Genomic DNA, 15,681 nt, shown 5'->3' on the forward strand with positions numbered 1-15,681 from the left:
TTGCTGGGGGTTTTGCATCTGAACAGGATTTGGATGTCTAAGAACTTGGCAGTTACCTCTCATCCAGGGACATTTCCTTCTGCTGCAGGTGAGGTTTGATCCCGGACATCGGCCGGATGTTGTTGGATAAGGCTTTGATGGTGTAGGTCATTTCATTTTCTCTCGTTACATCGCTGTCATAACCTGAGAGTAAAGAGGTTTGTTACCCATACAAGAGTGACAGCAGCAACAGCCAATCATAGGGCTATGTAAGACACTGCACGGACTTACCACCATCCTCCTCGGAATCCAGGTCGGACTCCTCGCTGTCGCACTGTCTGGTCTCTCTGTGTCCCTCCACCTCGTGGGTCCAGACCATGAGGGACGTGTCCAGGCCGCCCAGGGTCACCAGCAGGCTGTCATCGTGGATCCAGCGGAGGTTGGTGACGTGGGAGCTGTGAGCAACGTACCTCTTGAACTTCCCAAACTTCCCCTGAAGATTACACAGCCTGTTTCATGAATGCGGTAAGACACAGGACGCTACGGCATCACTCCACGGCACAGATAGGCAACTAACTTTTTTTTTTTTTAATGGGGCAACTAATTCTTTGGAACATTATTTATTATGAAAGTTGATAATGAGAGATGTGCAGCTGATCCTGAATTTCACTGCACTGTATAAATTTTAGCTACTGAGGATCTATATTTTGGAATTATTTTTCCAGAATTCAGATGGTTTAACTGCATTTGTCCTTGAAAAAATGAAGAAAAGTCTATTTTTTTTATGGACCAAATGAACTTTATCAGATGTCCCGATTTTCTGCTTAGTAAAAATGATATTAATGATGTGGGGTCTGTCTGAATTAACACTTTGAAAGTACATAAATGTCACAAACCTTATATAGACATTATAGCGGGCGAGTAGCAGAAAGTAACTCACTTAATTATTCTGTACCTCTCTGATGACATAAGTCTTTCCCTGCGATAGGGGATTTTAATTTATTGCAAGACTTTTTTCTTTATATACAGAACTAAACATACATGTGTAAACAAGTAGTACATTTGCAATTTATGCAACTAGAAGACAACGTTACTCACAATTGACAAATCGAAATTAAATAAATAATGTTGCCATGAAAGATTATTCTTGATTGTCAGATCAACTCTGTTTAAATTAGTAAGTTGCTTCCCAGTACATGCTGCCATAATTCTGAAAAAGTCTGACCCATGTCACAGACTTGTATATAATATTTTAAAACTGTTTTACATCTTTCTTTTAAAGAACTTTTACAGAATTTTCTTTGCGCTCAACATATACAGTGGTACAGAATGCTTTCAGTTATTATGACAACGGCCGGGTAGCAAATGCGAAAATGGTAGGAATGATTCTAAAAAGACATAATGAAGATTTTTTTAGCTCAATAGTTGGGTTCCCCTTTAAATAGGTTCTTAGGACATTACCACCCAGTAGAAAATATTCTTACTTTAACTGGGTAGCGAAAAAGTTTCACAAATCCAAAATCGTCCCCAGTGGCCAAGACTTTGTTGTCATTCGTGAGGGAGGCTGCTGTGACGTCGCTGACCTCTCCAATCACCGGCCAGATGCCCTCGCAGCTCGGACCCAGGACACTTGTCCAAGACGACCAGGACATTTTTTCTACCTGAGAAATAGGAATCTCAGTATACGCTGGGCCGCTGGAACCCCTCAGTTCCCTCATCAACAGTTTGGATATAACCCTTTAAAGTTTGCTGCACTTTTCACTTAATCTTTATCATGTACAACAAATAGGGGGGTTTCCAATGTGAGCAGCCCCTGTAATACACTGAGTGCACTAAATAGTGTCTTTACTGCAGAGTACACATAATAACACTATGTGAATGGACGTTATATATTGGAACATTGCTTGTTTAAAAAAGTATATATGTTCTAAATACAAGAGAGAAGCTTTATTCAGAATGTGTTCTTGTCTAGGTAAAGTGTTTATGTCACACAGAGCATTTTTATGTCCTACACCTGTGCGGGTTTCCTCCAGATAACTGAAAGACTGGTAGGTTCACTGGCCCTGGTGTGTGTGCCTCTGACGTAGGGAAATTGGAATGTAAGCTCAACCCATGCAGGAACGTAGGTGTCTGAATAGCGTGTCCTAATTTTACAGTGACGTTGATTATGTTGGTGCTATATAGAACATTTTGGTGCCATGTAGATAGATGATAATAATTAGTGACATTGCTGAGGCATGAGGCACAAAGTACAAAATGCCTCATACCTCACAGGCTGTCTAGTGAATCGATAAACTGTATTCTCTTAAAAATTGGTACAGCCCACAAAATGACTGCTACACTGCGCATTAGTGACACTAAGAAAGTATTGTTTGCAAAAAAACAAAACAAAACATTATATTGGGATAAAAAGAAACTTTATATCCTTTGCAGAATATATGTATATTACACGCAGTCAATGATGTATCTTTGTTGTATTGAGTATTTGCAAATGTGTTATATATCCAGGGGCCCCAGTTTGTATCTACAATTTGTGGTCTTAAGAATTATTGTTTCTCTTATGAGCATCTTTGTTGCATAAAATATCTAATATTTGTTCCAAGTATTAAGTAAGAAACAACAACAATATTTATGTATCTGCCACAATCTTGCCGTCTTTTGACATTTTGTCTAAAAACTAAATAATGGAAGAAATTATTTTCAATTTGCAATGGTTAAAAAAAATATTATTCCACTTTTATTCCCAGTATAGCTGCAAAGTAACATTGTAAATGTTTGTCACACTATTGTGCTGTAAAATAAATATTTGTTGTCCCTGAAAGTTATCATTCAGAAACAAAGATCATAAACGTGTCCCAAACACTGAAAGTTGTTCTCGTACCTCCGGGGGTGGGATGATCTGTCGTTTCCCTCGCGGAGCCTCAAAAAACAGCTGTTCCTTAGCACCAGTGTTCACTTGTAACAGCTTGCCTGAAAACAGCACAGGAATGTAAGCATCAAGCTGACCCTCCATCAGTTCCTGAGACCCTCCCCTCCACCACCCACATTACCAGCTGCCCACAGGTAGATTCCTCCACCGCTACTGAACTTTATAAATGAACAAATACTAATATTATTATTATTATTATTATGAATATATCTAATTATAACATATTTAATTTATCCAGTAGAGTCGTCTCATAACAGATCAGAAGCATCTTCCGAATAACACATATTGTATTGACCCTGGGACTCGGCATGACACCAGTATTATGTCTGCATATAGGGGAATAGGCCGAAAATGTCATTAAGAAATAACTTCTATTACTATAACGTAAAACCTGCTCTTTCCCAGAACATTTTCGAGCCTCTTGTGGAGACCGCCTTATCCACGGCAAAGATAAGGACATTTACCAACAGCCAAAAGCAAAGCAATAAGTAAAAAAAAAAAAAAAATCAATGAAAGACCTTTGTCTCTTGCAGACACCGCACTGCTCAGAAGACGCGCTCTTTCCAGTGATTTTAGTTTGTTTAAAGTCAACATTTTCTGTGTCTTTATATAGCTTTTCATCTATAAATTCGTAGTCGCCAGAAAACTTGTCCGTAAAAAAAAAAAATGCAGTTTAAAGTAAAGTGTAGGTCACAGACAAGCATGGGGGTGTTCTAGAGGCTCCAATTTCCCCTCAGGACATGACCACCGATTAAAATGAATTAGAAAGGATTTATACTATTGGTCAGTAAGGGCAGTGATGGATTTATGCTATTGGTCAGTAAGGGCAGTAAAGGATTTATGCTATTGGTCAGTTAAGGCAGTGAAGGATTTATGCTATTGGTCAGTAAGGGCAGTGAAGGATTTATGCTATTGGTCAGTTAAGGCAGTAAAGGATTTATGCTATTGGTCAGTGAGGGCAGTAAAGGATTTATGCTATTGGTCAGTGAGGGCAGTAAAGGATTTTTGCTATTGGTCAGTAAGGGCAGTGAAGGATTTATGCTATTGGTCAGTAAGGACAGTGAAGGATTTATGTTATTGGTCAGTAAGGGCAGTGAAGGATTTATGCTATTGGTCAGTGAGGGCAGTGAAGAATTTATGCTATTGGTCAGTGAGGGCAGTGAAGGATTTATGCTATTGGTCAGTGAAGGATTTATGCCATTGGTCAGGTGCAGCCAATAGAAAGAGCCCGGTGACATCATTCAGCCAACAGAATCAGTGTTTCTACATCATCAATGTGTCGCTGAACTCCATCTTGTCCTCAGTCACCTCACAAGATTTGAATGTCAGGAAACCCGACAGGAACTCACCCCTCGTGTCCCAGTCCAGGTGGGTGATATAGCTGGAGGACCCCTTGCACACGCCGACACGTTTACTGCTCATCACATTGTAGATATCTACAAAGTTATCATAGGAGGCGACTGCCAGGTATTTCCCAGTACCTGGAATACAGACAGACACAGAGCTCGGTGAGACAGGACTACATCATGGAGACAATGCAAGATCATCAGGTCCGTAACTAACCGGGGGAGAAGCGGATGTCTGAGATGACATCTTTCCTGTGGTGAAAAGAGACCAAATCTTCCAGAGTGTCGGCGTTCACAATTAAGAAGCTTCCGTCATTGAGACCGACAGCCAACGCCTTGCCGTCCGGCGAGAAGGAGCAGCAGCGGCCGCCTGTGGCAGGAGAGAGACAATTCTGTATGAACCAGGAGGGTCCATTCATAGGACGTGCTCACTAAAATCACGTTACAATATGTATCCATAGTTCTCGATCACATGTGGCACAGACACACTTCTCCGTGTCTGGTAAAGTTACAACCTAATTTTGGCGCCTGGGACACAGAAAGACAAAATAACCTAAACCGGGTGTCCAGATATTGTCTCAGATTCAGTCCGTAGGTTTAATCATTATTCCTTTTGTCGGTTAGTCAATCAATAATATATTCAGTAAGTCAATCACTCAATCAATAAGACAGGTAAAGTCCGCCACTAAATGAATAAGATGGGCAATCAGTCCGACATGCAATAAATAATACAGACAATCAATCCATCACTCAATCAATAAGACAGTCAGTAAGTCCATCGCTCAGTCAATCAACAAAACAGGCAACTGAATCATCACTCAATTAATCAATAATCGATCGGTCCATCACTCAATAACACAGGCAATCAATCAATAACACAGATCAACAATTAATCAGACAGTCAGCCCATCCATCAGTCAGACACTAATATATGTTAATAATTATTGACCCCCCTATGTCCTGTAAAGATATGTTCCTTTATAGGTGGTGGTGTAAGGGGGGTAGAGGGGGGGGGGCTGAGCCCTTTTCCTGCCTCATAAATATCACTAAGGATTGTGAGCTTCCCGCAGGTTCTTCTTACCCTTCTTCAGTTTGCGCACGGCCAGCATGCAGTGGCTGGGGGACAGATCCCAGATGCGGAGGGTCTTATCATCACTCACAGTGGCACAGATTGGTAAATGAGGGTGGGTGGCCAAGCCCCAGACCTCTCCTTCCATGTGTCCCTGTCGAGCACAAGCAGACGTTTGCCGAGTCTCAGATGTTGATACAAATCCGTCAACAAGGAATAAAAAAACGAAACTTCCCCATCATGATAATGTTACATGGAGTAGACAGTATCACAGCCAAATACGTCAGTGTCTACTGATGTATTTGTATTTATCCTTATATATAAGGATACAGTGTCTACTGTATCCTTATATATAAGCCATATATATATATATATATTAAGGATGCTCAGTTACCTGGACAAGCAGAGTGACCGGCCCACTCTTATCAACTTCCAGGATCTCCCCGTTCTTTGTCCCCACAAGGATATGGCCGTGTCCCAGCGATATGGCACGTATGGAAGGGTTATCTTCCAGGAGCAGCCCTGAATTGATAAGGGAGCGAGTGTGAATACAGCAGGAGGATGTATATATAGGGGAGCAGCAGGAGGATGTATATATAGGGGAGCAGCAGGAGGATGTATATATAGGGGAGCAGCAGGAGGATGTAATAGGGGAGCAGCAGGAGGATGTATATATAGGGGAGCAGCAGGGGGTCAGGACACTGGGTCTTGGTTTTAAATCCAATTGCTACGCAGTAATTTTCCAATTTATGCAGAGCAATCATCTGCCACTGATGCTCTTATTTACATAGAAATAAGAAAGGTATTAAAATCAGTGAACCAAGGGTCAGTCTTGCAGTATAGTGAGTAATATGGTGTAATCAGTAAGTGATCATATTGTGCAGTGTTGCAGTGTGTTCACCTTTAGAACCAGGCGCCAGCGCTGTCCTTTTGATGGCGTAGGTTTTGAGGCATCGTTCGAAGGAATCGTCCCACAAAGCCACAACTCCGTCCTTTCCTCCAGTTACAAAGCCCTGTGGAAAACATATAAATCACAGTACTGGAGAATGGAGGCGAGAGGTGCAGTCTAGAAGAAGAAAATTGTTACAATAAGAGAATGAGTTTCAAGGCTACATTGTCTAATACATGAAGTGCTGTTTGCAGCCTTGTGATCTCATTTGACACAAAATTGATGTTACAGGATCATGTCTTAATTTGTCAAGGAATCCCAGATATTGGGAACCAATTCCCCTATGACCCCTCAGCAACGTCTGACTCTGGACAGCTGTCGGACATACGGAAAGATCGTCCAGTTCAATGCAGACGGGCTCCTCTCACCTTGTCTAGGGCGTGCATGCTGAACACGGGCCCATCGTGAGCCTTCACTGTTTTCATCAGGAACAAGTCTCTCCAAATGCAGACATCCCCATTGGACGTTCCAGAAAAGGACATCTCTTCTGTCCAACCATACACAACACACATCGTGGTGTCCATCTTCGCCCCAGTTCCTACACAAGCCTTACGTCCTATAAGACCCCCACCTGCCAGGGCACAGAAGATCACACTTATAATAAACCACAGTGTGTTTTATACATTTACCAAGATTTCTTCATGGTCACATTGTGTTTGTTTTTTGGCTTTTTATGGGTCTTATCACACCCCAAACCCTCTCGATTTTATCCGCCACCACCTTTTTACAACCCCATTCCGCTCATTCCATCACATCACCCCAATGCTAGTTCCTTAATACCCTGAAATCACTTCATCTCCATTTTCCATATGAGCTCATATGTTTTACTTATTTATCTCATCTGCTTCTCAGGTCAGGATCTATATTTTTGTGCCCCCCTTGTTTTTGCTGTGCAGCCCGCCCCCCCCCCCTACACCTCCAATCGTTACACAGTCCAATGTTCCTCCCAACTTCCCAACTGGATACAATAAATACGTGAACATTACATATAACCAAAGATTGTTACGGCTGACAGGTAGGTGTGCCCCAATGTACCCAACTGACTGACAGCTCATGTACATATTAAATACATCTACAGACTATTAGGAACCACCTGTAGAATATAAAGCACAAGCTGTCTCTTATCATACTTTTCTCACTCTAAATTGATCATTTCATGCCCTCAAATCTCCTCCATATCTATACATCCACATGCATCCCATTGTATCCTTATTTTATCTCCTTGATCTATCCTCGTTTCATACTTTCTACCCTCACTTATCTCACACCGACACATTCGAACCTTCCTCCACCTTAGTCCTACCCTCCTTCACCAACATCCATCCCCCACATATACACACAAAATCTATCCATCATTTTAACTCCCCACTGTTCTACCCGAACAGGTTTTCTTTTCATGTTTGCTTCATACGATTTCATCTTTCTTTCTTCTCTATTTCCACATTTAATCTGTCCTCCCTTCTTTTCTTTCTTTCCAGAATATACATTTCCAACCTCCTCCTTTCCCTGCTCTGACCCAGTTATCTAATCACTTGGAACATAGGTCATATCCTGGTTACTGTAATGGTTCTAGGAGTCAATTGTACTGTTGTATAGGGACATCTTGGCTTTTATTGCATGCTATATATAAATATATTATAAACCAATAAAGTCCACAGGAATAAAATAATCAGAGAGCTATTGATTTAGTAGCTGCAGATGTTTGGAGCGTTTTATAGCATGTCAGTTGCAAATATAATTTTATCCACAAGGTGTTGCTGTAAGGACATCAAATCATCTCTGAACTGTAAACGTATTTATAAAACATTTAACTGGACCACAAGAAGAATTTAATGTGATCTGGAATCGATATGAAAACTATAACTTCTTAATCTCCCTAAGGCAATTTTACCTGACTACCAGAACCTTACACAGGTCACTTAAACTTACATTTTTGCTCCTTTTATACTGAACCCCCCAATTTGATATGGGGGAGTTCTATCAGAGCTTGCTTATAAAGAATGTTTGTTTTGCTTTTTATTTACTGATATTTTTGACTACTCTTCTTGCCAAAAGCTTCTGATAAATTAGTATAGTAGATTGGTGACAGGCAAGGGAGTTCTGAAATCCCACTTGGTCTATGCCAATATATTGTGACAAACAATTATTTGTTAATAAGTTATGGATTTGAAATACATTTTACAAACTAAGTAATACAAATTATAATTTTATTCAGAAAACGCTTGAAATTCTCTGCTCACGGTGACATAGCAGTTTCTAGTTAATGGATTGTCCTCACCGTTATCGGTAAGTTACCATGTGGGATGGAATCTGGTGTCACCATCCCCTCTATACACAACAGTGACACACAACAAAGAAGCCGCACATTACAGATACACCACCCAGTAAGCGATGGTAAATAATAATAATACATAATGTGTACCTGCTCGTCTCCAGAACCTCATGTGCTTCACCCCAGCAGTGATCAGCTTATCAGGCATGTAGGGGTTAATCTTCACCACAAATATCTTATCTTTACTTCCTCTGAAATAAAGAAGGACAGATCGGATGTATGAGCGTTTGACACTTTTTGGGGGCATCAGTCAGTATCTACTACTCAACTGTTGGGGAGTTAATAGTTCCCAATATAAAACACTATATCCAGAAGTTATACTCAGCCTGGCACCTACTGGTGACGGACAGCGCTGTCTGTACAAGATGTTCTGCAGCAGCAGCAACCACACAGTTGTTTAGAAAGTCCTACCAAGTTGTCCAAAAAGTTTTGGGTTTTTTGACAGCTCTTAAAATGCTTATGTTACACTTATTCACTACTCCAGGACTAAAGGTATCTGTAGTACAGTTTTGGGAATAAGTCCCGTGTCAGACACGTGTTTAATAACAGTGTAAATAACAGAAATGTGCTGTAACCGGTGGTAACCGATTCATTTTCCCCATCCTGACATGCCATAGGTCGCTCTAAGCAGCCATGGTTCCTTGCTCTGGTTACAGCGTACAGGTGGAAACTGCACCATGTCAGTCAATAGGTTTTACAGTGATTAGTGAGAGATGAGATTACCCAGGTACATTAACAAGCATCGTCAGCCGGGGGGGACATTGAGGGTGTACCTGACAGACGACAGCTTCTCCCCTTTTTTCCAGTCCCACAAGACAACGGTGTGATTGTCATCAATGCCCACAGAGGCCAAACGCTTCCCATCCGCTGTGCAGAGAAAAGGAGAGTTATACGGAGCAATGTATTATTATATCCAGAGAACAGTGACATTATTGGTCATTACACAGATAATAATACTGAATACAGCCATATACTGGTGTTCTGGGCATCAGAACTGACTGCTGATACATTACATTCTACAAGATAATAACATTCTAGTGGTCTTCCCCTACAAGGCCCTAGATAACTCCTCAGGAGGATGTGGGTTCTGTGACTGCAAATCAGGCACGGCCAACCTGCAGCTTTCCAGGTGTGAAACTACAAGCCCCAGCATGCTTTGCCAATAGATAGCCAGACGATAGCTATCAGGGCATGCTGGGACTTGTAGTTTCACAGCATCTTGAGAGCCATAGATTGATCAGGCCAGCTGTATGTGTATGTGTGAGAGGATCTGACTTCTGACTGCTGGAACAAGCTATACATTGACAGGCACCAGGGCGGGCAGCTACCACCTTTAAAGCATCACTAAAGTTAAAATACAAATTACTCTATAACATTCACAAATATATATATATATATATAAAGATTTCCAAACCATGACAGAACTTGAAATGTTTTACCGTATGCACATTATGGGCTTTATTCATTAAGGAGAGTAAAGCAAAAAGAATGAGTAGCTTTGCACCTTGGCAAAACCATGTTGCATTGGAGGGGGGGGGGGGGTATATTTAAAATGTGATGGCAGATTTATAATTGGGGTAGAGTATGTTCTAGATCAACTTTAAATTTCAGTGTAAAAATAAAGCTATCAAGTATTTGTGTGATACATGAAAACACAGCCAGTATTTAACTTATGTGCAAAATAATAAATTAATTTTGCACCCCTTGCAAATAGTTTGTCCAGGAGAAAACTTACTCATTTTTTTGCCTTACTTTCTTTAATGAATCAGGCCCATTGTCCTCTGCTCTGTTATCAGCCATATTTAGGTAATTGTGGCTGACTGCAGTGTCCTTCAGTGGAATTACTAGGAGGAAGTCTGTAGTACGTAGGGAAATATCTTCCCTCACAATCACAGGAAATGGGAAATATATATTTGTGAATGTTGTTACCAGCTCTTTTATATAAAACAACTTGAATTTCAGCTTTAGTGGTCCTTTAAGAACAAGTGGCAAATACCCCAATACTGTAGATGGCGACCACTTCAATCACTTCATCTATGTGGAGACTTTTATAACACACGTGGTTTACAATGTTGCTCCTGGTTGATATGTTATAGTCACTTAACAGTATTACAATGTTACACATGTATTACATGATTACCTATAACTTTATTACTATGATCAGTACATTAAACAGTGTAGGTGTTAGTCATATATACCTCTTGCTAACTTGGAATATGTATAACTTACCACCTAATATTAAAAAAAGCTAAATATTTGGGCAAAATAAGCCCCACCCAAGATCAGACCAAACCCTGCACAGGTAGACCTCACACCCACTTCCATGATAGGCTCCACCCATGTGGGGGTGCTGCGGATCATTGGGAAGTATGGTAAACATTTATATCATACTTCCCTACAGTGGCAAGGATGACTCCGGGAGATCAGGGGGAGGTGGGCAAGTTGGGGGCGGGGCACGACGGATCACGTCATTTGGCCTTATCCCCAAAACCATCAATCAGTGTTTCCGGCCAATTACAGCGGGTGGGCGGGGCCACGATGACACGCTATTTGTGTCCTAAGCCTCGCCCCCTGCCATTTTACTATTATGACGATCAGATACCAGGAGGTTGCCCTGCTCTCCCGGGAGTCCGGGAGGGCTCCCTGAAATTCGGGAGTCTTCCGGACATTCCGGGAGACAAGGCAACTATGATTTATATGAAGCCACATACATGAAGTATTCGCTTGTTCAAACATTAGATAGAGGCTCTTACCTTGAAGAGCTTACAATCTAACTACGTATTGGGAGACATAGACAGATAGGTACATGAATGTGCTGGTCACAGTGCTAGTACATTGAGCAGAAAGCAGAGTTTTCATATAATGGGTTAAACCAGGGAAGGTAACCAATCCCGTCCCACCAGCCGTTACTAACCATCTATTGTCACTAATGTATGTCTACCACTGTCTTCATGCACTCGCTGACCAACTTGAAGGAGCCAGCCCAGCAGGATACCAGGGGAGAGGCAGGCGGCCCCCATCCTGCAGGCCAGTCCTCTCCAGAACAGCTCAATCAATAACACCCCTCCTATGGGAAAACACTTAAACTCAGAGAGCACCATGAACAAGCCAATCTGGAGTAAGGAAGGGGAGTCTGACAAGGTTCTGAAGGGGATCGCGGCTTCCGCTGAAATCATGCAAGGACTTTACAATCCAGCTGCCCCAGAAGCAGGTACATCCTTTGCACGTCTTACTGCCAAATGTTGGGTGACATGCAGGATAAATCACTGTGATAAGGCAACTGGTCTCTCCTGGTGGTGGAGCACCACATTCCTCTAATCTTTGTGAGTTATAAGTGAGCACCATACGAGTATTAGGTTTTATTTCTAATAACTGTAACTGTCAGTGTGTGTCTCTGTGTCAGTATTTTTAATTTAAACGTCTGCATTATAATGAATTATATATCCCCTATCTTATAGTATTACAGGTATGAGAAGTTACCTTGGAGTTCCATTACCTGTATAATAGCACACATGCTTTTCATGTTATTATAATTTACTGTAGGGGGTAGAGTATCCTTTATATAAATACTCATACTCTCTTATTAATGTCTGCATGTTCCAAATTCAGATCTTTAAATGTCTACCTAAGTGAATGAGAGCATTACAAATGTTCCTGGTGAAAGAGAATCGCTTCATCTAAAATACCAACAGAGATTAAGTGGAATTAATGCAAATTGCTGGTAAACCGTAATGTAATGCAGCAGAGTGAGACGGCACAGAACTACGTCGTTGGCATAACAAGGAGGTGATTATACAGCGCACGGTACCTCCCAGCCCCCCGGGTCAGGGCTGTATGTATCATCAATCAGGAGCCAATCCCCAGAACACATCTAACCAAGCGCCTCATGGATATTTAAGCTAATGAAAGGGATGCCATGCATAGAACAGTTTGCGCTTGACAGCAAATGAATCAATTTTCCTGGCTTGGTAATAAAGTATCAATTCTATAGAGATGCAGAAGTTGATCTGTCCACTTACAGTGTGTACTGCGCGTACCTCTGATACTAGTAAGAGTGACGTCAGGAGCCTTTACAATCATATACATGGACGGTCTCTAGGGTTTATGTCATTATGTCATTAACAAGTAGAACATCTGCAAAACCAACAACCCATCCGACACAATCAGATACCGGCTTCTATCCATCTGGCTACAAGAGACAGATTGCTGCAATTATACCACATCTCTTTACACAATGGGCCGTATTTATAAAAAAATGCGGAGATAAGTATTATATCTTACCCCCTATTATCATAGCGATAAATTGGCGCAATTTGTCAATAGAATATCACCAGAGCAGCTCAACGATACTCAGCAGCCACGGCAAAACCGTCCGGTCTCCGGGGCCGTGCGCAATGCGTGACCCATCTAGCCGTCTCGCCCACATGCACAGTAAATTTAAAGCCCAGACTTGCGAGTGCATTTTAAATGCGAAGGTGCAATTCAACCGATGTAATAAAATACTCTCATGTACGATTCTAGCACAGGTAATAAAGACTGACTCACTCATGATCCAAGTAAGGCATAATTGCAATAATCAGTGCGTATCGGCATAGACTGCGGTTGGAAGGTGACTGTTCGTGTCATGACTGATCCCTTACAGCCCTACACCACAGGCTACTGCCCAAAAGCCCCCTAACATAAGATGCCCCTGGCAACAGACGGTACCGGAGCTCCGTTTATAACCGGCAGGGTGAATTTCTATCTTGTTTTGTGGTAATTCTGGGCTTCTAAACATTTGGAAAAATAACTATTTCTTGCATTGTGCGATTTTCCTGATCTCAGACCTGGTAAGTGGTTGTTTCATTTTATTAGCAACAAAGGAGGACAACATTTAATAATCCCTGAACAACGTGTTGTCAGAACCCATTTAATATGTCTTGATACATTGGGACATTTAAACTGTCTGTACAATCCCGTCATGCTGTGTGGTTTATGTCCTACATCTTATTACTTATTTGTGAAATGTGAATGACAAGTAAGACGGGGGAGGGGGGGGCACCTAATTAGATAAATGGACATTTTATTTTCAGGGGGATTAGGAATAGAGGATGGGACAGCGCTGTGATGGATGGATAAGGATTAATGTCTCTGATTCAGCTGGGAGAGACGCAGCCATTCATTTGTCACTCAATTCCCTTCACTCTCACTGGCGCCGACATGAAAGAAACAATCTTTACGTTCTTATATCTAGTAATATAAACTCCTGAAGGATACGAGGGGCTCATTATAGCAAAGATAAAGAGAAGATCTTACGGTTTGTTTATATGATTGGTACGACCAGGCATTGGTTACATGTGGGGACGATTGACAAGGTCCTCGGGGAGCAGCTGATTGTTATTCAAGTCGTGCAGTGCCCTTGTCACCCTCTCGCCCCACACACAAATCAATGAAATAAACTGCTGACCCCGGGGTGCTCCATGATTTACTCCTCTGTGGATAGTGCGATGTGCTGCGAGGGCAGAGGGTAATTTAATGAACCAGCCTGTAAATGCTCAGTTATGGCTGTGGAGTGAAACAGAAAGTGAATATCGCGGCTATAAATAAAAAAGAATCAATAATTTTCTAATGAAAGAGGGGCAGATATTGCAGAGAAGGTTTGCAAGGGAGTTTAAAACACTAAAGGGATCTATATGTGTTAAAGTGCGATCGGCCATTAAGGCGGAGAAAACAGCAGTTTCCTCGATAAGTGCAAAATGTATGAAGGGTTTTTGGCAGGAGAAAACTGACGGTAGCCACCAATCAGACCGCTGGGCCCATCCTGACTGGTAAGAAGAGAAGGGGACAGGTATCCCCACCACCATAGTCAGCCCACCTCGGAACACTGCAGCATAATATCCTTGGTTTTACAATGTTGGTAACTATTATATAAAACAATTTACATTACAGATTGTATTGTTAGGGGAAGGTGCTGTAGGTACATCAGCATGGCTGGTAACACAGATGGGCCAGGGAAGTGGAATATTTTTGTCCCAATTTTTGTTCCATGGAATGTTAGGGAATATGTACTATGGGTTTCATCTTAAATTATTAGAATTATCTGATAGAAAATAATCAGAATAAGCAAACAACAATGTATTTCTTAGCCTGTGGTTCTTCTGGAGATTATCAGTTATACGGAGAGAGTCTGATACAAGATAACAGTGCATGTACACAGCGTTATCACCTGAGAAGTCCACCGCACACACCCCGTACTGGTGATGTCCCTTCAACACGGACAGAGGTTTGATTGTCTCGCAGTCCCAGATATGAACTGTGCTATCCCTGCCCACCTGAAAGGCATAAGAGTTTGTACATATTGACAATGTTCCAGCAATGACACATGAAAAGCCTGTTGCATCAACCTCTGCGAGTCAAAGAAGAACCAGGGCGTTCCTGGTCACTGGAAAGGGTTCTCTACAGTAAAAGCAGTGATGGCATGTTATGTTGGTACTTTCAGCTACACAATTTAAAGTGGCTCTGGTGGGGGGGGGGATAAACATAAGGTAAACAAAGTTTTTAAACCACACATATTACACAAATTAAATCAAGAAAAATGCCATTACTACATCATACTGGGTGTAAGATATGTTAATAAAAACAACTACCAGAAAATCCTTCCTTGTAGCTTAGGAAGTAGGTAAAGAAATTAAAAGATCAGTTCAAATTCCTGTCTGAGACACGGAACAAGTGAACCCGCTACATGATGTTTGGATGACACCTGCGTGGGGGTTTTATGCGCTTAGGGGAGTTTTCCGTACTGACCTGGCCGGTGGCTACGTAGTCTTTCAGCGGGTGGATGGCGAGGCACAGGATGTCATCATTGTGTCCCAGGTAGAAGCGCTGAGTGTTCTGCTGCCGGTTGTACACCACTCCGACTGCCGCCACGTGGTAGACGATCTCGCCCGTCTGGGTGTAAAATAGGTTGCTCCGGCAGTCATAGCCTCGATACCTAGATGTGGCGAGAATTACTGTGAAATTTCTATTTCATATTATATCTGTCATCATATTATATTTAGGCATGCAAAGGAGTGATGGTTTGCTTTCAGTGAAGACCCC

General features: G+C 41.8%; 1 protein-coding gene across 10 annotated transcripts in view; it reads right to left on the reverse strand.

The window, feature by feature from the left end:
* EML5 (EMAP like 5) overlaps positions 1-15,681 on the reverse strand; it is a 106,272-nt gene that overhangs the window by 19,216 nt on the left and 71,375 nt on the right. For 7 of the 10 annotated variants that reach the window (XR_012680373.1, XM_075193627.1, XM_075193626.1 and 4 more), the window contains exons 14-27: positions 15,388-15,574; positions 14,810-14,915; positions 9,378-9,471; positions 8,695-8,795; positions 6,641-6,843; positions 6,225-6,336; positions 5,718-5,845; positions 5,336-5,477; positions 4,472-4,624; positions 4,258-4,389; positions 2,861-2,949; positions 1,464-1,640; positions 271-472; positions 57-183 (exon numbers count right to left, since the gene is read on the reverse strand). Coding sequence is in view for 8 of the 10 variants with exons in the window: in XM_075193627.1 (XP_075049728.1) it covers positions 57-183; positions 271-472; positions 1,464-1,640; positions 2,861-2,949; positions 4,258-4,389; positions 4,472-4,624; positions 5,336-5,477; positions 5,718-5,845; positions 6,225-6,336; positions 6,641-6,843; positions 8,695-8,795; positions 9,378-9,471; positions 14,810-14,915; positions 15,388-15,574 (1,953 nt within the window). In the remaining 2 variants the exon portion in view is untranslated. Of the gene's footprint in view, positions 1-45; positions 184-270; positions 489-1,463; positions 1,641-2,860; positions 2,950-4,257; positions 4,390-4,471; positions 4,625-5,335; positions 5,478-5,717; positions 5,846-6,224; positions 6,337-6,640; positions 6,844-8,694; positions 8,796-9,377; positions 9,472-14,809; positions 14,916-15,387; positions 15,575-15,681 lie in introns of those variants that run through there. The other 3 variants (XM_075193632.1, XR_012680374.1, XM_075193633.1) reach the window with 3 other exon arrangements.

Source organism: Mixophyes fleayi, chromosome 12 (genome assembly GCF_038048845.1).
Source record: "Mixophyes fleayi isolate aMixFle1 chromosome 12, aMixFle1.hap1, whole genome shotgun sequence".
NCBI lineage: Eukaryota > Metazoa > Chordata > Amphibia > Anura > Limnodynastidae > Mixophyes > Mixophyes fleayi.